The sequence below is a fragment of the Canis lupus genome, chromosome 10 (assembly GCF_003254725.2).
Source record: "Canis lupus dingo isolate Sandy chromosome 10, ASM325472v2, whole genome shotgun sequence".
Classification (NCBI taxonomy): Eukaryota; Metazoa; Chordata; class Mammalia; order Carnivora; family Canidae; genus Canis; species Canis lupus.
This window is the reverse complement of record NC_064252.1, coordinates 44,240,470-44,265,543: the sequence shown is the minus strand read 5'-3', so window position 1 is coordinate 44,265,543 and position 25,074 is coordinate 44,240,470. Positions and strand designations below refer to the sequence as shown.

General features: G+C 41.0%; 1 protein-coding gene across 9 annotated transcripts in view; it reads right to left on the bottom strand.

Annotated features, from left to right (window-relative positions):
* Positions 1-658: 658 nt before the first annotated feature.
* LYG1 (lysozyme g1) overlaps positions 659-25,074 on the bottom strand; it is a 35,561-nt gene continuing 11,145 nt past the window's right edge. For 8 of the 9 annotated variants that reach the window (XM_035695987.2, XM_049115467.1, XM_025464167.3 and 5 more), the window contains 5 exons: positions 22,326-22,392; positions 20,091-20,195; positions 18,948-19,141; positions 17,107-17,239; positions 16,644-16,915 (listed from right to left, as the gene is read on the bottom strand). In XM_035695987.2, the coding sequence (XP_035551880.1) occupies positions 16,797-16,915; positions 17,107-17,239; positions 18,948-19,141; positions 20,091-20,195; positions 22,326-22,368 (594 nt within the window). In that variant the 5' untranslated portion in view covers positions 22,369-22,392 and the 3' untranslated portion in view covers positions 16,644-16,796. Of the gene's footprint in view, positions 840-16,643; positions 16,916-17,106; positions 17,240-18,947; positions 19,142-20,090; positions 20,196-22,325; positions 22,393-25,074 lie in introns of those variants that run through there. The other variant, XM_035695988.2, reaches the window with a different exon arrangement.

The following is a 25,074-nucleotide window of genomic DNA, read 5'->3' as shown; positions in this document are numbered from 1 at the left end:
TTTTTAATTCCCCACGAGAAATGTAAATATATTATTGGAAGTATAAAGTGTCTATTATGCCTGTGCTAGAAAAATAGATTCGGGTCACATAGGGAAGTTGAACATAAGGGAAATTAAATTGCTTTGATCTGACATTGCCTCTATATCTGTTTGGTAAAGAAACTCATGAGTCTGTGTTACCAGAAGACCAAGCAAGCCTCTGGGCCCAGGGGTCCCAAACAGACCAGGTTCGGCCACTCACCACTGATAAAGTCCAAAGGCAGAGAGACTTGTGGTGAAACAAGAAAGGAATTTATTCCAGTGAGGCCAACACTGGGAAGATAGCAGACTAGTGCCTCAAAGCCTGTCTCCAAAGTGCTGAAAATACCTTTAGGTTTATCTAAGGGAAAATGTGGGACAAAGGTCATTAGGTATATACAGGCAGGTGGGTAGTAAAGGTCAGGTCAATCATTCTCTTGGGGTCAATCACTCAGGGTCTTGCTGGCATTAGGAGGTCCCTATTGTTCCAAGGGGTAGTTTCCATTTCCATCACAGGATGCTTTGTCCACAGGATGCTTTTGCTTGAGTTAAAAGGTAAGCTGGAAAGAAGAACTTAATCAGAAAATACAGACTGAGGTCAAAATGAAGGCAATAATAAGTGGGTCATGTTTCAGTTGTCTAAGGCAGCATGGGAAAGAGATTGGAGAAGGATGCAGGAGAAGCTGACAGAGCAGGAGGTAACGTGGACTCACAATGGCTGGATAGGCTATCTCAGCAAGTCAAAAAGTGCTTTGGCTCCATCTGCCAGCTAAGCTAGAAGCTTTGCACATATAGTTGAGGAATCTGGATTTTGAATAGTCCTGAAAAACAAGAAAAGGCTTTAGAGTGTGCAGATAGCCATATAAAACTGCTCATCAACTTTCTATTTATTCCAGGGGATGCTGAAGAATTTGAAAGGCAATAATTCTCAACTGTGGCTACACATCAGAATCACTTGGGAATGGAATCTGTTTTTTTAAAAACACCCATACTCCGGCCACACCCCAAACCAATTACATCAGAAATCTCAGGGTGGGATGCCAGCAGTTTGAAAGCTTACCAAGGTGGTCCATTGTGTAGCCAGAGTGGAGAACTCTGGTGTAAGGGAAGACAATCTTTTTTTTTTTTTTTTTTAAGATTTTATCCATTTATTCATGAAAGACACAGGGAGAGAGGCAGAGACATAAGCAGAGAGAGAAGCGGGCTCCCTGCGGGGAACCCAATGCAGCACTCAATCCCAGGGTCCTGGAATCACACCCTGAGCCAAAGGCAGACGCTCAAACACGAGCCACCCAGGTGCCCCAGTGGAGAAATTTTAATATGAAGAAGGAACAATGATAATTGGAGTCTCAAGGCCTCCTTCAGCCCAATCCCCTCTTCCACAAATCTTTCACCTCCTGCTCACACAGCTCACACAGCTCACTCCCAGCCCTAAAGACCTGAGCCCTGGGGTCTTTACACAGGAGACTATGAGCACTGTTTAATAATTACTCCATAGGGACTCCTGTGTGGCTCAGTGGTTGAGCATCCGCCTTTGGCTCAGAGCATGATCCTGGGATCCTAGGACTGAGTCCCACATCAGGCTCCCTTTGGGGAGCCTGCTTCTCCCTTTGCCTATGTCTCTGCCTCTCTCTGTGTGTGTCTCATGAATAAATAAAACCTTTAAAAAAGTCTTTTAAAAAATCATTACTCCATAAATTGATTTGAGATCACTGGCCTTATTTTTAATCATTAAGAACAGATTGAGTCCTTTCCAGTGGCCAGTGGCAGGAAACCTCTGAAAAGTAAGCGCAGTGAGGAAGAACCAGACTACAAGAAAATAAAATATAGTGTTAAAGAACAAAAACTCAACCAATTAAATTTGAAGACTTAATTTGCTTTATTATGTTATTCATGAATCAGGCAGCCCCCTCATCTGGCAGATAGAGAAGAGCTCCAAGGAGTTGTACAAAATGGAAGGTTTTTATAGGAAGGAGGGTGGGGCAAGAAAGTTATTTACAGAAGAAAAGAAAGGATTGTTCCAGGCAAAGTCAAGTTCACTTTCCCTTCAGGAGAAGGATAGGGAGGCAGTCGTTTTAGGTAGATTACCACATCTTCCCTTGTGGGATGAAAAGGGCCCATGTGACAGATGACATCATTGGTATTTACCAGAAATTTTCTGATTGACAAGTTAAGGCTTTTATCTCTAGGGGAGTTTGAAACTACATTTAGGTTAGATATTATTAGCTAATTTGACCTGGCCTAAGTGATGCCATTTTAGGCCTATGGATTTCTTCTTAAAAATAATATGAAGATTCAATAGTTAAAACAAGTTAGTATTGCCCCATGTGTAGCTAGACAACTGATGGGAAACGACAGTCCAAAACCAGACCAAAAATATGGGAATTTAGATTGTGATAATGTGACACTTCAAACCAATGGAAAAACTATGGACTATTTTATAAATGATGTTGGGACAACCAGGTAGCCAACTAGGAAAAATTAAGTTTGACCAATACCTTATACTGTAACTGGAACAAACTCTAAGTAAAAAAAAAAAAAATTAAATGTAAGACATGAACTAAAAAAATAATTTTCTACATAGTGAAAAAAATTAACATGAGACAAGTGAAACTCAAGATAAAATGGTCAAAATTCGTGTTCAGAGGGCTAACCTACAGATTTATAAAAAGCTTCTACAAATTACCTAGATAAGAAAAATGGACAAAAATATAAGCAATTTCCAGAAAATAAATGGAAATGGATTTTAGACATGAAAAGATGTTCAACCTCATTTAAAATAAAAAAAAATAATAAAAGTAAATTGGAGTACAACTTTCCACTAACATTGAATTAGTGAAAAAATTAGAAAATTGTCTGTGGGAAAATAAACTCATATATTGCTGGTAAGAATGAAATTCACACAATCATTATAGAGAAAGTGCATTAATATCTTTCAATATCATAAAATCATGAATCATACCATAAAGAATATCCATCAATAAAAAGTAATGAAGTACTGATGCATGCTATAATATGGATGAAACTTGAAGGCATTATGGTAGTGAAAGAAGCTAGTCTTGAAAACCACATTATGTGATTCCAATTATGTGAAATGTCCACAATAGGGAAATCTATAGAGACAGAAGGTAGATTACTGGTTGCCTATGGCTAGGGAATAGGAAGAAAATGAGAGAATGTTAGTAGGTATAGGGTTTCTTTTGGGGTGATGTAAATGCTCTGGATTTAAATAGTGGCGATGGTTGCACAACTTTGGGAACATAGTGAGATGATGAATATAAAAATGGACAATGGCCTGACTGTATATAAAAATAGAATTCTGGGGTGCCTTGGTAGCTCAGTGGTTGAGCATCTGCCTTTGGCTCAGGCCATGATCCCAGAGTCCTGGGATTGAGTCCTGCCTCAGGTTGCTGCAGGGAGCCTGCTTCTCTCTCTATGTCTCTACCTCTCTCTGTGTCTGTCATGAATAAATAAATAAAATCTTAAAAAAAAAAAAAAAAAGAATTCGGACCTGCTATTTGCAGCAATCAGCCCAGGAAACCAACCCATTATCTGCAGTAACCAGCCCAGGAAGCCAGCTTGCTATGTGTAAGTCAGACTTGTAAGAAGTCAGACCACTATCTCTCTAACAACTGGTTCAAGAAGCCAAATGAAAATACTTGTAAAAACCGGTCCCAAATAGCCAGCATTTGATTAATAACTGGTACCTTCTCTAGTTTTTGTCTCTGCTATCAGCTTAGGACCAACCAGAGAAAGACAAATGTGCATTCCTAACTTCTGGAGATGAAATTCCTCTGTGAGAAAGGTTTTCCCTTGTCAAGATAACCCTTCTTTCTGCTGGCTATGGGAGCTGCCAGGAGTGGTGCGTGCAAGAGCTCCCCCTTTAGGGCTTCCTGGCTCCATTTTCAATGAGATTTCTTTTAATTTTACAAGGATCTCTTCTCATAATAGTGAGGAAAGGAGAAATAACAGGATTAACATAGTTTTATTTATTTTTAAAGATTTTATTTATTTATTCATGAGAGACACAGAAAGAGAGAGGCAGAGACACAGGCAGAGGGAGAAGCAGGCTCCACGCAGGGAGCCTGACATGGGACTTGATCCCAGGTCTCCAGGATCACAATCTGAGCTGAAGGCAGCGCTAAACTGCTGAGCCACCTGGGCTGCCCAACATAGTTTTAAAGTTACAGAGATATCATGGTATAATAGAAAATATATATATTGGTCTCTGCCCCCAGGTCCTGATGCAGAGTTCCTACAACTCTTGTAATTTCTAAGTGATGAGAACACTAGGAGCATCTTTTGTTCTAATGATGTGAGTCTGGGTGAGTTCCTGGACAGCTTCTGGATGGGGGACCTGGTCACCATGAAGACCTGAGACCAAGCCATGATTAGAAACTTAGAATTTTCAGCTCCACCTCCTCCCCATACTCCTGAGAGGGCAGAGGCGCTAGAAATGTACTTAACACTTGATCATGCCTCCATGAGGAAGCTTTCAAAAAAATCCTGATATAAAAGGGTGCAAAGAGCTTTCAGACAGATGAACACTTCCACACTGGGAGGGTGAGGCATGGCACCCCTACAGGGACAGAAACTTCCATACTTGGGACCCTCCCAGGCTTCACCCTATGTAGCTCTTCATCTGGCTGTTCATCTTTCATCCTTTAAAAAACTGGTAAATATAAGTATTTCCCCGAGTTCTGTGAGCTGCTCTCACAAATTAACAGAACCCAGCGAGAGGGTTGTTGGAATCTCTGATCTAGAGCTGGCTGGTCAGAAGCACAGGTGACAACCTGGACTTTCCATTGTTATCTGAGGTTTGTGGGCACTGTCAGGGGTAGTGGGACAGTCTTGTGGGACTAACCTGCAGGATCTAACTCAGAATTGAGTTAAATTGTAGGACGCTCATCTGGAATCAAGGAGAATTGCTTGGTGTGGGGAGAAAACCTCCACAAACATTTGGTGATCAGATGTATGGCACATGCAGATAGCTAGTTTGTGCAAACATGCCCCACATGTTTGCTATCTTAAAGAGGTAGAGATCCTGTCTATCCTCCCTCTATATTCCCATCAAGCGGAATGTGCAGCAGAATGTGTTGCTTAGAGTTCAAAGTTAGGGCTTCTAGGGGTGGCCAACCCAGAGTGGCAGGACTTGATCTCCTTAGAAATGCTGGCCTTGCAAGGAGAGGGAGGGCCACTGATAGTTACTACGTTAAGTTGCTATGATATAAAAACTTGCTGCACATACATGCCAGCAACAGATGCTTTGACCAGTTGGCTGCCCCTGGAGTTCCTATACGTAAGTTCCCCTCAATAAATCCATGTCTCAGTTACTGTCTCAGGTCTTGTCTTCAGCCTCACTGGACCATTACCCACCCAAGGCTTAGAGTCTGCTGGGGTGCAGCTGCACACTTGAAGTAACATGTTCTGTGTGAGTAGTAAAGTTGACTCCCGGAGAGCAAACAGTAGGGAAGAGTTGGGTTCTCCCTAGTAGGAGGGAAAAGGAAAGAGTTCTTCTCTTACAGGATTCCTTCAGGAAAGCTATAAAAAGAAAGGATTAAAGTACTCCCAGGAAGTGTGACTGGGAAAGGGGTGGGGTAGAGCGGAAGGCCCTGCTTTTTATTATAAATTCTAGTCTCTTTTTTTAACCACATATGTGTAATTGATTCTTTAAAGAGTAGGGGCTACAAAACATATATGACAGAGACACTCTCCAGGGTCCCCCTCCAGGGTCAAGTATGATCCCCCCAGGTGAAGTGGGACTGTTTTTAATTGTTATGTGTTCAGGTGCGGCCTGTACTGGAGACAGCCACGCTGATTGGAGAGTAACATAGGAGGGAACTATTGGAGTTTTGATCTTGCTTCAGGCCCATTCTGTGTTACGGTGGAAAAAAAACAGGGCCTACTAATACCTGCAGCCTAGTTCAGGTGTCCCCAGGTATCAAATTAAGCCAGCACAGAATCCCTGGGCTTTGGAGGAAGAGAAGCAGGTGGAGACCAACTAACTAACTTTCCCTTACCCTCTTCCTCCTGGAGCAAATGGTGTCCAGGGCTCTCTCCTCAGGCCCATTCCCACCTCTTGCCTTCCTTAGCCTCAGTGTCAATTGGGGCAAACTCTGTGTGCTTCTGCAGCTGCCTGCAGAGACAATACCCCAGGGCAAACGGATTCACAAGCTAGGATTACTAGACCTTTGAGGAAGCATTTCAAAAGGAAAATAAAGGGATCCCTGGGTGGTGCAGCGGTTTGGCCCCTGCCTTTGGCCCAGGGCGCGATCCTGGAGTCCGGGGATCGAATCCCACGTCAGGCTCCCGGTGTATGGAGCCTGCTTCTCCCTCTGCTTCTCCCTCTGCCTCTGTCTCTGCCTCTCTCTCTCTCTCTGTATGACTATCATAAATAAATAAAAAAATTTAAAAAAAAGGAAAATAAACACATAGATTCCATAAAAAGTGAAAATATTAACAGAGACCAACAAATAATTTTAAATTAGCCTAATTTTAAATTTAGGGAAAAGTGAAAGATATGATGTATAGAAACAGAAGTATTACCCAAATATTAAATCTATATAGCAGGTATCCTAGAAAGAGAAAAAATTAAAATGAAGAAGAGGGGGCACCTGGCTTGCTCAGTTAACAATTTTTGCCTTAAAAGGGCAGGGAGGGGTAAAAATAAATCCATAATAACTCAAAACTGAAAATCTAGAAAATGTCAACTTGACAAGGTTGCAATAGGGAGAGACCAATGAATGTGAGGGCCTTCTAGTTTCTTGTGTCATTTAAGGAGAGATCTAAATATCAATTTTTTAATTTTTTTGAATTATAAGAGAATTATAAAGAAATGTAAAATGAGTAGGCAAATCAAAATAATAAGATGGTAAAAGTAGATCCAAATTCATGATTAATTATACTAAGCATAAATAGAATAAACTTACTATTCATTGAATTTGTTGACAAATTAGACTTTAAAAAAGGTCCAGATATATTGTTTACAAGAGCTATATCTAAAACTCTAAGGATATATGAAGATTGAGGTTAAAGGAATGAAAATGACAGTTATGGCAAATATTAGCTAAATAAAACTGGTTAGGTTAGATAGTTCATCTTGATTTACTGACTTGGGGCTTTAACCTATATGATGCCAATTTTGGCCTGTGGTTTTCTTTTTAACAATGATTTATAAGCCATCTATATATATCCTTCTTTGGAGCAATGTCTATACAAGTCCTTGGTCCATTTTTTAAATTGGATTGCTTTTTGTTCTTTATTGTTGATTTTCTAAGTCACTATAATGGGTATGAGGTGGTGCCTCATTGTGATTTTGCTTTGCATTTCCCTAATGACTAGTGAAGATGAACATCTTTTCATATGCTTAGTGGGGTTGTTTGTTTTTTTGTTGTTGAGTTTTGGGAGTTCTCTAAATATTCTGGATATTAATCTCTTACCAGATATGTGATTCGAAAATATTTTCTCCCATTCTGTGAATTGCATTTCTACTTTTTTGACTGTGTCTTTTGATGCACGATTTTAAAAATTTTTAAAGGATTTTTAAAAATTATTTATTTATTTATTTTGGAGGGAGAGAAAGAGAGTGAGCATGCACAGGTTTGTGAGCAGGAGGAGGGGCAGAAGCAGAGGGAGGGAGAGAATCTCAAGCAGCCTCCACTCTGAGCACAGAGCCCAAGTCGGGGTTCCATCTCACGAGCCTGAGATCATGACCTGAGCCAAAATGAAGAGTCAGATGCTCAACTAACTGAGCCACCTAAACATCCCATAATTTTCAAAATTTTGATGAAGTCCAATTTATCTATTTTTCTTTTGTTTCCTGGCATTTGACAAGAAAGCATTGCCAAATCCAATTATCATCAAGATTTCTTCCTATCTTCTGAGAGTTTTATGGTTTTATCTCTTGATCACAGAACCCCAGGATCATGACCTGAGCCGAAGGCAGACACTTAAATAAGCCACTTAGATGCTCCCAATTTTCTTCTTTTTCAATATTATTTTGACTATCCAGGGTCCCTTGAGATTCCATTTGATTTTTTAAATGGGTTTTTCATTTCTGCAAGAAAAAAAAGTCTTTGGGATTTTGATAAGGATTTCATTAAATCTGTAGATCACTTTGGATAGTATTGACATCCTAACAGTATTAAGTTTCCTAATCTATGAACATGGGATGTTGCTCCATTTATTTGTATTTTCTTTCATTTCAATGATGTTTTATAGCTTTCAGTGTTTTTCCTACTTGGCTAAGTTCCTTAGCATTTTATTCCTTTTGATGCCGTTACAAATGGAATTGTTTTCTTAATTTCCTTTTTGGATTGTTTATATATTATTTGGATTGTTTATTGTTGGTGCATAGAAATAAAACTGATTCTTAGGTGTTGATTTTGTAACCTGCAACTTTACTGAATTCATTTATTAGTTCTAACAGGTTTTATGCATATGTGTGCATGTTAGTATATGTATAATCTTTAGGGTTTTCAACATATAAGATCATATCATCTGCAAACAGAGATAATTTTATTTCTTCCTTTACAATTTGAATGTCTTTCATTTCCTTTTCTGATTGCTGCAACTAAGACTTCTAGTACTTTGTTGAACATATGTGGCAAAAGTAGGCACACTTGTTTTGTTCCTGATCTTAGAGGAAAAGCTTTCAGGTTTTTATCACTGAGTATATTGATAGCTGTGGGTTTTTCATATATGGCTTTAATTATGTTGAGCTTGTGGATCCTGGGTGGCTCAGTGGTTTAGCACCTGCCTTTGGTTCAGGGTGTGATCCTGGAGTCCCAGGATCGAGTCCCACATCAGGCTCCCTGCATGGAGCCTGCTTCTCCCTCTGCCTGTGTCTCTGTGTGCCTCTCATGAATAAGTAAATAAAATCTTTTTTAAAAATTATGTTGAGCTAATTTTCTTTTGTTCCTAGTTTGTTGAGCGTTCTTATCATAAAAGGGTATTGAATTTTGTCAAACTGTTTTTCTGTATCAATTAAGAAGCTCATGTGGCTTTTTCCCCCATCATATCCTTTTTATAGTGCTAAAAACTAAAATAAGAATGAGAAACTATATATAAAGGAAAGCAAGGGGGATGCCTAGGTGGCTTAGTCTGTTAAGCATATGCCTTAGGCTCAGGTCATGATCTCAGGGTCCTGGGATAGAGCCCTGTGTTAGGCTCCCTGCTCAGCGAGGAGTCTGCTTCTCCCTCTCCCTCTGCACCTCCCCCTGCTCATGCTTTCTCTCTCAAATAAACAAATAAAATCTTAAAGAAAAAAGAAAAGGAAAGCAAGAGTATGATGAACACAGGATTCATGTTGATAGTTACCCTGGGTGGAGAGCTGCAAGGAGATAGGATGGTGAAGGACAAGGAACAATATATTTAAATGTATCTTATTAGAATCCTAGGTTTTATTTGGGTGTCAGGGTGAGCCTGTGTGATTATTGAATTGCTAAAAACATCTAACTGTATAATCAACTATATCTAACTGTAATAATAAAATAAAGCCATATTTGGGCTATTTGATAAGAGAGTATCATTAACCAGTATTTATGAATTACTATAATTCTGTTTCCTGAGGTCTGGGAAAAATTATAATTAAAAGTGATAGATAATGAGAAATGCATATTATTTAGCATTAAGAAGTTTACCACAAGGACTATAAAGGAAAGAATTAAAAGTGTTTGTTTTGACTAAAAATTCTACTCTTGGGAGCACCTGGGTGGCTTAGTCAGTTAAGCGTCCAATTTCTTGATTTCACCTCCGGTCATGATCTCAGGGTTGTGAGATTGAGCCCCATGTTGGGCTCCTCACTGGATGTGCAGCCTGCTTAGGATTCACTCTCTCCCCTTCTCCCTCGGCTCCTCCCCGAGGAGGATTTTTTTTCTCAAAAAAAAATCCACTCTTAGGTATTTACTTAAAAAATGTGAAGAAGATATGCTCGCAAAAAGAGTTGTACAAGAATATTCATGGCAACTTTATTCCATAATAGCCCAAAACTAGAAACAACCCAGGTGCCCATCGACAGGAGCATGCATAAACATAGTGTGACAGTTATACAACAGAATACTAGACAACAAGGAAAAGGTAAGAATTACTGGTAAATGCAATGATGTAGATGAACTTCAAAAACATTTTACTGAGTGAAAGAAACCTTATAGGAAAAGAATACGTGCTATTTATTCCACTTAAGTGAAATTCTAAAGCAGGAAAAATTATGGTTGTGAAGACTGAGCAGTAGTTGCCTTTGTGGGAGGAAATTGGTAAAGATCATGAGAGGGTTTTTGGAGTGATGGCAGTGTTCCATACTTGGATCAGGATATAGGTTGTATAGGAGTAAGCATTTGCTGTAACTCATCAAATGGTGCCCTTAAGATTTGTGTATGTAAATCTTACCTCAAAAGAATAACAGCAAAAAAGAATCATGGACAAATGGTGAACTCCTGTTAATTTTATACTGACTGAAGCATCTGGGAAGAAGTATAAATAATATCTCTAAATTAGTCTGAAATGCATCCAAAAAAATAGGTGGATTGATGGGTGGGTAGAAGATGGATAGTTGAAGAGATATGTAATAAAGCGAGTACAGAATTACATTCAGGCATATAATCTAGGTAGTGGGAAGATGAGTGCCCACTATAAAAGTTTCCAACCTTCCTATTTGTTTGAAAATTTCTACAATAAAATTTAGGCATGGAGAAAGATGTCAATGATCCAAACTTCCATTAGGAAATTTATTAAGTAATGGTACATCCACATAATGGAATGAAATAAATAATAATAAAAAAGAATTTTGTTGCTTTGAGACTATCTGAGGAGGGATGGAGTGGGGCTACTTCTGCTTTTTAGTATTTGCACAATTCTATATTTTTCTACATGTTTATATTGCACTGATAAAAATCAAAAGGGAGCAACATGGAAACTTTTCAAAATGAAAGATAATTGATTTTTTTTGTTTGAGAAGCAATCATATTTCCTAATATTTATCTAATTATGTAAGTTTCTTGATTCTGCACTGATTACCCTTCCAAAATATAACCAGGTCTTGTTTGGCGATAGGGCAGACCAGCCATTATTTTGATAGTGGTGGTATTAGTTGCTGCCTGACACATGACCACAAACTTAGTGGCTTAAAAAATGCATTTATTGTCTCAGTTTCTGTGGAATCCAGGCACAGCTCAGCTAGATCCTTTGCTTCAGTATCTCTCATAAGGCTGTAATCAACCAGGGCTAGACTCTCATCTGAAAGCTCAACTATGGAAGGACCCACTGCAAAGCTCACTCATATGGTTGTTGGTAGGATTCAGTTCCTTTGGGTTGTTGAAACAAGGTCCTTAGTACCTTGCTGACTATTAGCCAGAGGCCACCCTCAGTTCTATCCCACATTGGCTTCCCTAACATGGCAACTTGCTTCATCAAGGCTGGCTAAACAGAGAGTTTGCTAACAGATGGAAGTTACAATCTTATGTAATGTCATCACAGAAGTAACATCCCATCTTCTTTGCCATATTTTATTTGTTAGAAGCAAGTCCCAGTTACCACTCAGAGTGAAGGGAAGGGAATTTCACAAGAGCATGAACAGCAGGAGGAGAGGACCATAGGGGGCATCTTAGAGTCTGTGACACTGCCACAGTAATCTACTTGGATCTACCACAGCATAAATCCACAGCATGAGGAATCTACAAACTTTTTGCTCTAAGTGTGATATAGAGAAAGTGCAGAAATTCTGGTTGAAAACCCCTAGTCTTTGGAGACATTCCTAGACTCTGATAGATAAAAGCATCAAAATTGTGAAAGCTGGAAAACATTTGGAAAAATGGTCACTGATAAAATAAGTGTAAGAAGTGAAATCCTAGCCTGGCAGTGGGGAAGCAAAAAACCAATGTGATTTATGTTGAAAATCCTCAGAAGATTCAGAAATTGATGGCATTGACCACTTCTGGAAGTGAGGGAAACTTGGGATAAGAAAAGATGTTTATGTTTGAAAGATGATTAAGTAGCAGCTGAAACCCTGGATCTCTTCCCTGATCCCAGCAGAGATTTTTGTCTCTGGAAAGGGAAATACAGACTGTCTCTGGGTAGGAAAATATCTGGCATACCTGGGAAGGGGTTCACATAGAATAGAGGAAAACTAAGTGAAATGCACATTTTAAAAAAGATTTTTAAAATTTATTTGACACAGAGAGAGAGAGCACAAGCAGGGGGAGTGGCAGGCAGAGGGAGAGGGACAAGCTGGCTCCCTGCTGAGCAGGGAGCCTGACTTAGGGCTTGATCCTAGGACCCCTGAGATCATGACCTGAGCTGAAGGCAGATGTTCAACTGACTGAACCACCCAGGCACCCCTGAAATGCATATTGAATGCTGAGTTCCTCAGTTTGCTACCTCCATTTGGATTCCAGAACACTGGCAGCCAGGTCTTTACTCTAGAGAAGTCTAAAATCTATATGGTTTTTTCTTCCAGGCATAAGAACAGCCAAAAGAAATATGTAAAGATATACGAATATAGAGGATTTCCCAACAAATAGCCCAGGAGGATCACTTTATGGAGTTGCTCACATAAGCCCCATCCATATGCTCAGAGTTTCTGACAAACTTTCTAGTTCCTGCATTCTTAAGTATGTCCAGATAACAAATAATTCCTGATATTTGAAGAAAGCCTCCAACAGGAAATAGAGATGTCAGAGCAAATGAAAAAAAGGCACCCAGGAAGAAATAGAGATTGTGCAAGAAGAAGACTTGGGGGAGTGGGGAGGACTCTCAATAATACACCCAAAGAAATAAGAGAAAACATTGCATTGATGTTGATAAAGAGAAACACTTGGAGGACAGAAAGGAAACAAACAAACAAAACAAAACAAAAGATAAAAACGTGATAGCAGAAATGAAAACCTTATTGGAAACTTTAGGAGAGAAAGAAAATTTCTAGAAAGCAAAAGGACAGAAGTTAAAATTAGGAGAGAAATACATCAGAAATTTAGAAGACCAGTCCGGGAGCTTCATGCTGAATAAAAGAAGAGAGGATGGAGAACAATTGAGGGAAGGAAAATATCAGCAAAATTTTTTAATTTTGAAATTAAATTTGAAAGGACTGACTGAATGCCTAGCACTCAGATTCTGGATAAAGCCAGAATCTTACTAAAGCACATCATTGTGAAATGTCAAACATGTGACAAGAAAAAATTCTCCAATCTTCTAGAAGGAAGGAGGGGATATATTATATTACAAAAGATTAAAATTGAAATGACCTCAGGCTTCTCAAGAGTAACCCCAGAAGCCAGAAGGCCAAGGGAGCAACGCTTTCAGAATTTTAAAGGAAAATTATCTCCAAACTATAATTTTTTACCAGGCCAAATCACCAATTCACATGACAGTAGAAAAAAATGGTATTTTGGACATGAGAGATCTCAAAAAATTTTACCTTCCACTCAGTTTTCTCAGAAAGCTGATGGAGAATGTGTTCCATCAAAACAAAGGAGTAAGCTAAGAAGGATGCAAAAAATAGAAGGGGAACATAGGACAGCTGCAAAGGGCTGATGGTGGAGGGGATCCCCGGATGCTCTCAGAGCTTTCTGACTTACTTCTGAGAGCAGTAGGTCAGAAGCCTTCAGAAAAGATTTCCTGAGAGATTTAGAATTCATGAATAAAAATAAACTGGAGCATGGACATGGTTTTTTTTTTTTTTTTTTTTTTTTTTTTTTTTTTTTTTTTTTTGGACATGGTTGATCATCCGCAAAGAGATGATAAAGTTAAAAATTCTATCCTATTTATGCAGCCAAGAAGTTATAATCCTTTCATGCTGCTCTATTTTTTGCCATTACATACATACAAGAAAACAGCACAATTTGCTGCATATTCTTTAGTAGTTTGCCCTAAATTCACCTTTATCAGAAGAAGTAATAAAATTTTTCTTATTTTTTTGATAAGCAAATGCCTAGAGGCTAAACTATCACAGTGACAGGAACAAAAAGGTAAGCTATCTTCCTGGATGTTTACATTTCCAAGAGATGGCTTCCAGACCTCTTAAAAAAAATTCTGAGTTATGAAGTTGATAAAAGGCTAACTCAGAAAGAAGTTTTTAAAATGTGTACACACACACACACATACGTATACACACCCCTTCATTTATATACATTCGTTACTGGATGGGACCATCCTACTCCGTGTGAACTGCAAAATGTTTAGCATCCTTTTGCATCACTATGAAACACCAGCAATGTCCAATCCCCCTTCCCTCTCCCCACCCTAAGTACTGTGGCAATAACAAAACAAAGAGTATGAGGAGGAGGGCGGGAAGAAGAAAGCTGCTCTTACACATTTTCAAATACCTCCTGCAAGGGATAAGGCCACACCGAGGTGACCAACTCATCTGGATTTGCCTGGGACCTTTCTTCTTTAACCTTCCCTTTTTTAGCAAAGATGGTTGGCACCCGAAAACCCCACCACACAGACAGACACACACACATCATACATATTAATAATCATCTAATTACAGGGGCACCTGGTTGACTCAGTCAGTTAAGCGTCCAACTCTTAGTTTTGGCTCAGGTCATGATCTCAGGGTCATGGGATCCAAGCTCAGAGTGGAATCTGCTTGAGATTCTCTTTCTCAAATACATAAATAAATAGTCTTTAAAAATATAATCATCCGATTACGTGCACGTGTCACTTAGGGAAAAATAAAAAGGCCTTAAATGGAAGAAATCTGGGTTTGAATTCTGCTTTTGTAACTAAGACAAGTGCCTTAACAGTTCCAGTGGGTAGTTCTTTCTGTTCGGTTGAATAAAAATGGTGTATCCTGTCAGGGCCAGTGTGAGAATTCAGCATCTAATAAACAGCTTAACCACTTGTTTGAATTCAGGCCTCAGTTCTTCACCAAAATTCCCACATCAATTTTTATTTATTTCTTTTTTTAGAGAAATTTTTACTGTGTCTCAAGTGTTAGTATATCTGTATCCCAACTAGAACAGGAGCCTTTGTGAGCATGGATTTCACCTTTACAGTTTTTAAGACAGTGATTGGCAGATAGAAGTTTTTGTTCTACGAATTCGTTAATGGCTATATGATGAATACCCTATACTTTTACCAACCATTCCCACAGTGGCACCTTTTACAGAGCTCCTATTGTCACATCATGGTGCTCCGTGTTGGCTTTGTTGGGCTGGATATTTCCTTAGGAAAGACACTATCATCAGCATGTACATGAGTTATCCCCACTTACTGGGCATATGTGTCTGTAGTGGGGGCTGCATGAGGCTGCCCTGGTGGTATGACTTCAGGAAGATTTCATTCACCCAAATGTTTCCCCTGTGGGCCCATCACTAGTGCCTCACAATCTATTTTCCTTGTGCCAGTGCAATGTGAATCCACAAAGAGGGTATGTTCAAGAGGTTTCCTTAGTCATTTTTCTGTGGTGGGAATCCCTTAAGTGCAGTCAGCCTTGACAGTAGGTCTGGGAAAGCTCAAGGGGTGGGGAGACTAAGAAGGAAGTGGCCTGGAGGAAGTCAAGGGCACCAACGGTCATGAGCAGGTTCCACAGGCCCCCAATGCAGAAGATGAGCACCTCCTTCTGCTACCTGAAACCAGCCCTGAGTCTGTACCTTGTGCACACATGTGGTGGGCTATTATCCCCAGCTAAATTTTATGACTGAACAGTTTCTGAGGCCACAGACTCTGATACATAGTGCTTCATGCAGTGCTGAGCACACAGCAGTTGCTTAAAAACACTTCTGCTTAAAATGATGATTGTTGTTCTAAAATGACACCCTGCAGAGTGTTGACAGCATACAATTGATAGAATGGGACAGACATTTATTACATTTATAGAACATACAACCCCTCGAATTAAATAATTTACCAGTATAATGCTGGTCGATGTCCTTGAGGTCAATTCGGATAGATGACTCACTATCCTACACCCTGGCCAAACCAGGGAATAATTTAGCTGAGCTGGGGGGAGTACGGGTGCAGGAGAAGGTTCTGTGGCCCAGGGTCCAAGAAAGGAGGAGGTAAAATTAGAAACAGGGAGACCGTCCTAGGGCTAAGCTAATGCTACAGAGTTAATAGGTGACTCTCTGGGATGTCTGGGTGGCTCAGGCAGGTAAGCAGTGGCCTCCAGCTCAGGTCATGATCTCAGGGTCCTGGGATGGAGCCTCACATTGGGCTCCCTGCCCAGCGGGGTATCTGCTTCTCCCTCTCCTTCTATTCCCCCCAACACACACACACACACACACACACACACACACTCATGCTCTCTCTCACTCTCACTCTCTCAAATAAATAAATAAAATATTTTTCAAACTTTTTAATTAAAATTTGAAACTATGATTCTTATTTTAAAAAATCAGTGATGGAGTTTGCCAGATAAAATACCAGGTACTCAGATAAATTTGAATTTCAGATAAACTATGAATAATTTTTTAGGATAATGTGTTCTAAATATTGCATGGGATTTACATTAAAAATTCATTCATCATTTACCTGGAATTCAAATTTAACTGGGCCTCCTGTGTTTTTATTTGCCAAATCTGACAGTGCTAGTCAATGAGGTATAGGAAATCCACATTAGAGCTAACTTCCATGGAAGTACCTTTAAGGGGACACAGTTTTTCATTTACATACTCAACCAAACCACAAAATGCAGACAATTCCTCCTTTAATGTGATTCAATTATTTTGGTGACCTTCAGGTCAAATTCAGATTCACAGTTACAAGCCCCATTGGCTAGTTTTTTCTGTGTTACAGTTGAGGTCTCCTGTGTTTGGTAATGATCTTAGGTTTGCTCCGATGTGTTAGAAGCCATGTCTCTTGAAGTATTTGGCTCGTGCAAGGACGTCATTGCAGAAGTCACAGCTCAGGTCCTGGCTGCTTCTGATGTAGCCAGGACCTCCAGCATAGGCACAGAGTCCACCTGGAATTTGTGAGATGGGTTAATGCTGACCTTACAGTCCCTCATTGCTTCAGGGTCTCCGCAGTTGACTTAGATTCTCTTTCCTGATGGCTCAACAGCAGGTTGAGTAATCTTGGGGAATCTTGTGCAATGTCTTATATTTGTTCTTATTAATTCCATGCCCTGAAACCCCAGCCCAGGGTTACACTTACCTTTCAGGTGCTGGTCAGAGGTCCAAGTTGGAAACCTCCTTTGAATTTCTTTGATCCTAACAGTAAGGACCTCAGTTATCTGAGAAACTTGAGACTCGCTGATCCAGGATGTGGGAGCATAAAAACCAGGGTCCTAGAGGGAGAGAGGCAGAGGAAAAACTAGGTAAGCCATGTGGGAGGGTGACAGGACTTCATGGGACCAGTGCTGCTTTTTCATTTCCTTCCTTTTTCTCTCCTCCTCCTTTGGGCGAACTAATTAATGCCACCTTTGATCTCTCTGAGGATAAACAGTAAAGCTATAAGGTTTGGTCAAAGAAAGAATGAGCAGACATTTCACAGCTGCCTCATTGTAATAGTGAAAGGCAGAGCTGGGTGCCCAAGGTGACAGAGGTAGTGGAGGTACCAGTCCCTCCTTCAGTGGTGCAAACACAAGCCTTCCAAACAGATCAAAAAGGGTTTTTCTATCTGTACCTGTAATCCTCCTTCCAAATAATCTTCTCTTTTTTTTTTTTTTTAAGATTTTATTTGTTTATTCATGAGAGACACGAAAGAGAGGCAAAGACACAGGCAGAAGGAGAAGCAGGCTCCCTGCAGTGAGCTCAGTGTGGGACTCATTCCAAGACCCCGCGATCACACCCTGAGCCAAAGGTGGATGCTCAACCGCTGAGCCACCCAGGCGTCCCTTCTTCCAGGTAATCTGAATGTCTAAAAGTACTTCTAATTTTTCTTATAGACCTTAGGTTACCGTTTCACATGATTTTCAACATGTTTAGGAGAAATGTCTGGATCTAGAGAATTCTTTCATCTTCAAAGAAGATGGACACATGCTTTTCCCAAGAGCAAGATTTTACAAAGGAGGCAGAGCAGAATATTAGAGTTGACGCTGACCCTAACATCACCCATGTTGTTCTTGGTCTTGGTTCTTCATTTTCCAACTGCCGTGTGACTTTGCAGCATTGACCCTCTCTTTGTAAAACCACTTCCTCACCAGGAAAGGATGTATTATATGCCTTCCCCTTCACCCCATCCTCATTAGATTTTCGGATGGGTCCCCAGATCAAAATAAGATAAAGTATTTGAAAGTACTTTTAAATTGCAAAGTGTCGTTCCAAGTACTAATGGGAAGCCAGTTTCAAGATCACTGAGGAATACATTTTCCTAAAAGCTTAAAAAGTGACTGCACTACGTAAAGGCTTCTCAACAACTACAACAACAACGTGAAATGCAATAGAAAAGAAATTACAGCTCCATTGTCTCCTTGCCATCACCGATTCCCCCAGTGTGCAATTAATTCGATTGTGGAGTTAATGGCCAGTTCCCTGGGAGACTCTGAGACAAGTGAAACCAGGAAAAATTCGTGCAAAAATAAAACTGGATCTTCAGAACTAAGAATTGTGTAGAAAGAAGACAAAAGAGAAGGAGTCCAGTATTTGCTGAAAATCTGCCAGATATTAAGCATATTTTCACATCATTGCATTGAGTCTTCATAATAATTCTGAGGCTGGTGTTTTATAGATGAGGAAACAGAGTCATAGGGAGATTGAATGAGGTCATGTGGCTACAAAATAACAGAGCAAAGGTCCAGAATAGAGTACAATGGATGATATCCTGGAAACACAGCACAGTTGATTTTGAAAGGAAACCATGGCTCACAATGAAGCAGTGATGTTGCCGCTTGTATCAGGCAGAGAGCTGTGGCTCTCACAGCTCCAGGGAGCACCTTTCACTCGGTGTCCCATGGAGCTGTGCTCCAGGGTGTCAACAACAACAAATGTGACGATGCCCCCTTAGTGTTGTGCCATGCAGCACAACAGCCATATGTCATAACTGACGAGGGTTACCTGCACAACCCCGATGCCGTTGCCCGTGTTGCCCACATTGACCATAGCGTTGCTGCCATGAGACTCCCTGGACAAGACACCAGCGATCACTGCAGGATCCACACAGTACTTCTGGCCAACAGTGTGAATCACCGGCTGGTATCTCAGGAGGTAGGGCATGTCTATTTCAGCCAGCCTTTCAGAAGCACGAACTCCTAACGCAAACACAGAAGGAAGGATGTGGTTTGTGTGACTTATGCTGATGTGGGGGCTCAAAAGGAGAGAAATCACACTCCAAGGATCTGGGCAGTGGTCTAGTACTGAGAAGCCCATGTCTCAGTCTGAACTCCCTAGCTGCCATTTCTAGACCTGAGAGTATGATTCTCTTCCTTTGAGCTTGAGTTGGCATCCACTGAGGCAATGTCCTTTGTGGCTTCCAGCACCCCCTCGCTGGGCTCTCAGGGGCTGCTCTGGCCCACGGAGGATGATTCTCCGAGCATAGCACACTGGCTCCATCCTAAGCACCCCAAACAGAGGTACCCAGTAAAATGCGCCTGTCCATCAGCTACAATGAGCACCAGATATGAAAGAGTCTCCCAACCCCTTCAAGAAGTCCATGGAGAGTTTCCCTAACAGATTTGTTCACTCTTGCCCACCTTTCCACCCTAAAGTGACACCCAGAAATTGCTATGAGCTTAAACCTTTATAAAAATAACAATGATGCTGGGAAAAATGAAAACCAGTATTAATGTACCTGGCTAGCCGGCTTACTTTGTAAGCATTTTTAGTGATTTCAAATGCACTCTCATTCACATTCTATTGACCAGAGTTTACAGCAAAATTATAAAGTGAGTACTTTTAACCCCTTTCAGTGGAGGCAGAGGGGAACTAAGTGACTTGAAGAATCAGAGCCCACATTCAGACAAGATCTTTGGACTCCATGTCCAGCACTCATCCTGCCACCTGGTAGTGTAGGGCTATGGGAAATAGCGGGAACCAAACAGATATGTTGAGAGGATCAAAATTTGTGGGGAAGGACAAGGAGATGTGGGTGCGGGGTATCAAGGGAAAGGACAAAATCCTGTTGAAGCCACCCCTGCCAAAAAGAGGCACTTTCTGAGATAAAGCAGAAGAGCAGAGGTGGACAATGAGCTCGTAACCTACCACAGTAGTTCAGGCCATGACGCTTGCCAATCCCACAGGACGCCCCAGGGGTCTCAACGTTTCGGATGTTTCCATAGCATCCCCAGTTGCTGCTTTCAGATGAATCTACAAATTTGAGAAATTTTCAGCTTTAGGCATTGAATTAGACTACTTTTGATCATCTTTTGTCCACGAATGAAACGCCATCAAAGCAATTTACCAAAATCCATAAGAACAAGAACTTCATTCTAACTGAAACACTTTTAAAATTTATGGTACAGTGACTAGGAAATTATCATAGAAACCTCCTCCAAACTAAGTTGTCACCTCCTATCCTGAAGATATGAGCACTGTTGGAGCAGCTATACTCCTCACAGAGCCCTGGGCTGTCCAGTATCATTGAGTTGATGTCTTAGAATCAAACTAGATTATCTGTTCCATATAACTAGTCTTCATCCTTTATCTTGATAAAGGAACTCTTGATATTGAACTCTTGATATTTGAACTCTTGATATTTCTCCCTCAAATATTTCTGCCTGGCTGGTCTGGTGAGATATTTATGGTTATTCTGGAGAAACATGTATAAAGCTTGGGCCTCCATGGGGTCTCAACCCAGACTCAAAGTAAAGATACTTGGACTTAGATGTGGCTTTATGTGGTCTTCTGGATGGTATGCTCTTCTAGGTGGGGGGTCTCTATGACAACAAAGAGGGGAAGACATGTAGTGGGACACAGGACCAGGTCTCCATGTGCAGGCTCCCTCTTTCTACTTCTTCCCTTTTTGTCTTTGCCTCTCTCTCTCTCTCTCTCTCTCTCTACCTACTGCCTACCAGTGTGTCCTTTTTTATTTTTTAATCAGTACAGTTTTTTTCTTTATAATTAGTAACAAATACCCTTAATATTGTAATGGGTTATGTCATTCATTGCTCCCTGCCCTGTAGCCACTCCCTGAGTCACATTAAATGCTCCTTAAAGTTCCTTATATTCCCCCAAATATCTTTTAGAAATTTAAAAATACTTCTTAAATAAATGGATCAATCAGTGAATGAATGTAAGACCTCATCTTAGAAATTGTTAAAATTTAGAGCCAGGGGATCCCTGGGTGGCTCAGCCGCTTGGCGCCTGCCTTTGGCCCAGGACATGATCCCGGAGTCCCAGGATCGAGTCCAACGTCGGGCTCCCTGCATGGAGCCTGCTTCTCCGTCTGCTTCTGTCTCTGCTTCTCTCTCTCTGTGTCTCTCATGAATAAATAAATAAAATCTTAAAAAAAAAAAAAAAAAAAAAGGGCAGCGCCGGTGGCGCAGCGATTTAACGCCACCTGCAGCCCAGGGCATGATCCTGGGGACCCTGGATGGAGTCCCACCTCAGGCTCTCTGTATGGAGCCTGCTTCTCCCTCTGCCTGTGTCTCTGCCTCTCTCTCTTTCTCTCTCTCTCTCTCTCTCTCTCTCTCTCTCTCTCTGTCTCTATGAATAAATAAATAAAATCTTTAAAAAAAAAAGAATTTAGAACCAGGAAAATGTTTTCTTCTTTTATTTATCAAAAAACATGTACTTTTCCCTTTTGGTCTGCAAGAAACCTTAAAACCAAATCTGAAATTCAAGCATAGCAACTATCTCAGTCTCAGTGGCTGGCTTCATCACATATCCTTGATCCCCTCCATGCTAGTTTCCTATTTGAAATTACATTAGTCTTTTTTTTACATAGTAAAACATCTCAATCCTCCTCCGGAAATACATGATCTATTAATAGCTTCAATAATTACTTTTGGTGAGATGGTTCTTATAGAGGTAAAATAAGTACTTATTGATGATGTATATTTAAAGTTCAGCCTCCAGCAATGCTGGTATAAGGCCATTCCGCATTCTGGAGAGCCCCCTCCTTTTGTGGGGCATCTGGAAAAAGGCCATTTGTCAGTGGCTGTTACTAAATCCAGTATTTATTGGCCAACATAGAAGAAAAACAACATTTTTATACCACAGTCTTTTTTTTTAATTTTTATTTATTTATGATAGTTACAGAGAGAGAGAGGGAGGCAGAGACACAGGCAGAGGGAGAAGCAGGCTCCATGCACCGGGAGCCCGACGTGGGATTCGATCCCGGGTCTCCGGGATCACGCCCTGGGCCAAAGGCAGGCGCCAAACCTCTGCGCCACCCAGGGATCCCTATACCACAGTCTTAAGTACCAGAAATATCATTCTGTTCCTATGCTTATCCTTCCCATCTCCAAGGTCATGTGGAAAAAATTAAACACTCACCAGTAAGGGCCAGAAGCCCCAGAAGCAGCCACAGCACAGACATACTGATAAGCTGGCTCTATGGGTCCTAAAATGATGTTAGAATAAGTATTAGCTCAAAGATGTGAGAACACCAATTATCATCATAACAATATTCAATATTTCTATGGAAAGAGGTTAAAAAAAGAAAGGAATAAGTTTTCCCATGGCTGAATGAAGAAAAGATAGTGATTTGAATCATAAGGAAGAAAGCAAAAGTAAGCCTTTGGCTCCATCCATCCTTTCAATTAATTTTAAAATGACGAGACTTCTGCTTGGCCCACAGGGACACACCATACCATCGAATTACCGGATAGTAATTAGTTCAGGAAGCCAGGATACTTTGATTCTCAACACTGAGAAACATAGTGACCTGAGTCCAGATCCTGAAAAGCAAATTTTTGATGCCTATGCCTTATCTCAGTAATAGCCTTTTCATTATCAAAAGATAATGTGGAAAAGGAGAATATTGTGTTACTGTTTATCTTCATTTGGGTTCTTTTTCTTTCACTGTAGGGAAGTCCAAGCTCCTTGGGGCTGGGTCATCTGTTCACAATCCAAATTCAGGAAACATAACATTTTTGCAGACCATCTAACTCGGCCGAAGAGTGAGTTCAGAAGGAGCCTTACATTTGAAGCTAAAAAGTGAGATTCTTCTCCAGAAAATATGATCATAGTGGCAGAAACATTTGATATCTGTGACTGTCACTGCTACTATTTTAATTTAGGGCCTGTTGGTGCATAGCCATTGGCAGGACAATGGGTGGGGTATTGCTGTGTGCGAGGAAAGAAGGAAGGGACAGGCAGCAAGAGGGTGGATGACTAAGACGAGATGCTGCTGGAAAGGCCTATCAGCCCCCAGGGAGCAAGCAGATGGAGAGACCAGTTATCTGTAAAAGCCGAGTGGCCAGACAGTGAGGAGTGAAGAGACCTGTCTAACTGCACGTGTAGAGCAGCCCTCAGTTTTCCAGGATCCAGTAGGAGGCCATGATAGGGCAGGACACCTTCCTGGCCGGCACCTCAGGGTGCTACTACAGCACATCTTCCAGGCTGGTTGGAGGGCCCCAAGGATGTGGATTGGCTGTAGTTTAAGAGTTCTGGTGAAGACCTGGGAGAGCATTCCCAGGAAGGGAACAGGAGTTCTGTGGTGAGAGAACTGCAAAGACCAAAAAAGACCTTTATTTCCACTTTTTCCAGGAAAATGGTTTAAGGGATGAGTAAACAGTCTATTATGTCTTATAAATCTAAACAATGCTTTGGGAATTACGAAGCACTCGGTGGAGGGAAGATAGGTAGAGACCACCAGGAACTTGAACTGGCCCCAAGGGATGCTCGGGTTGTCTATTTCCCTGTGCCCTGACAGCAGGCTACTGCTCCAGCTTGTTGGCACCCCTGTGCTGCTTGTCACTGCTTTGCTCTCCAGGAAGGGAGAAGGGGGATGCCACCAAAGATACTGCGCTTGGCATTATGAGCACTGCACTGTCTAGGCCTTGACATTCCTTTTTAAAAATTTTTTTTTAAATTAATTAATTAATTAATTTATTTATTTATTTATTTAAGACACACACAGAGAGAGAGGCAGAGACATGGGCAGAGGGAGAAGCAGACTCCCTCTTGGGAGCCTGACGCGGGACTCGATCCCAGTACCCTGGGATCACGACCTGAGCCAAAGGCAGATGCTCAGCCACTGAGCTACCCAGGTGCCCCTTGGCCTTGACATTCTAATAGTGGTTTAGAGTGCACAGAGCCACAGGGGCATTAAGATTAATCATAGGTAACCAATGGACGCTCCCTGACCACACTCCCGCAATGCCTCAACGGTCCCTTCTAATCACAAATGTTTTGTGGCATCTATAAAGTTGGGTCACAGAGTTGGAGTTGCTTCAATGTGCTGTGTCTATTTCCACTGTCACTTAATGCTTTTTTCCCCGATGTAACTAAAACATGACAAAAAGTAACTCTGCTTTTCTAATTAATTACACAGACTCTTTTCAACCAAACTTTTAGTTCCCTAGTTGGAACCACGAGGTAGCTTTCATGTTGCAATGAAAACAGAGTCCTTTTCCCCTGGAAGTTTCCAAGAGGAAGTATTTTTGTTCCCTAGAAAAGCAGGAGCGGAGTGAAAGACCCTCGGTTTAGCATCTGGATGCCAGTCATGCTCTTTTCTGCAGGGCTTTTCCCCTAAAGCCAGTAAGAAGCCTCCATAAAGATAAACTTTCTTGAGACTATATGAGAGTTTCCTGTACCTACATGGCTCTTTCTCCAGTCTTTTTCCTGGGCCTGAGCATCCCAGTGTAGGGGGGTTGGGGGGGTGGCGCTCAGTAGACGTTGAATAAATTATTCCTCTCCGGTGCCTGAACCTGAGAATGTCTGCAGACCCAGCTACAACTCCACGTTCCTGTACCTTTCAGGTGTTGGCACTGAGCCTGTCATTTTCTGCTCAACTAAGGGAAACCACCTCACGTTGTAGGGAAGGAAAACAAAAAACATCACCATATCCGTGGAGCATGTGACTGCTTGGTAGAAGACACAATTAAATGTCATCCTTAACATCTCTCCTTTATCTTGAGACATAATCTTTTCCTGGGTGTTTGAAAGGAAACACTCAAGAATAACCCAGAAGCAAAAGAGATGAGAAAGTGTCAAGTCTCCTATTTATATGCAAACTCCTACTTATAATGATAGTAATAATTTAAAATGACAGGTAGCCAGGCTTATTGGACCCAGAGAA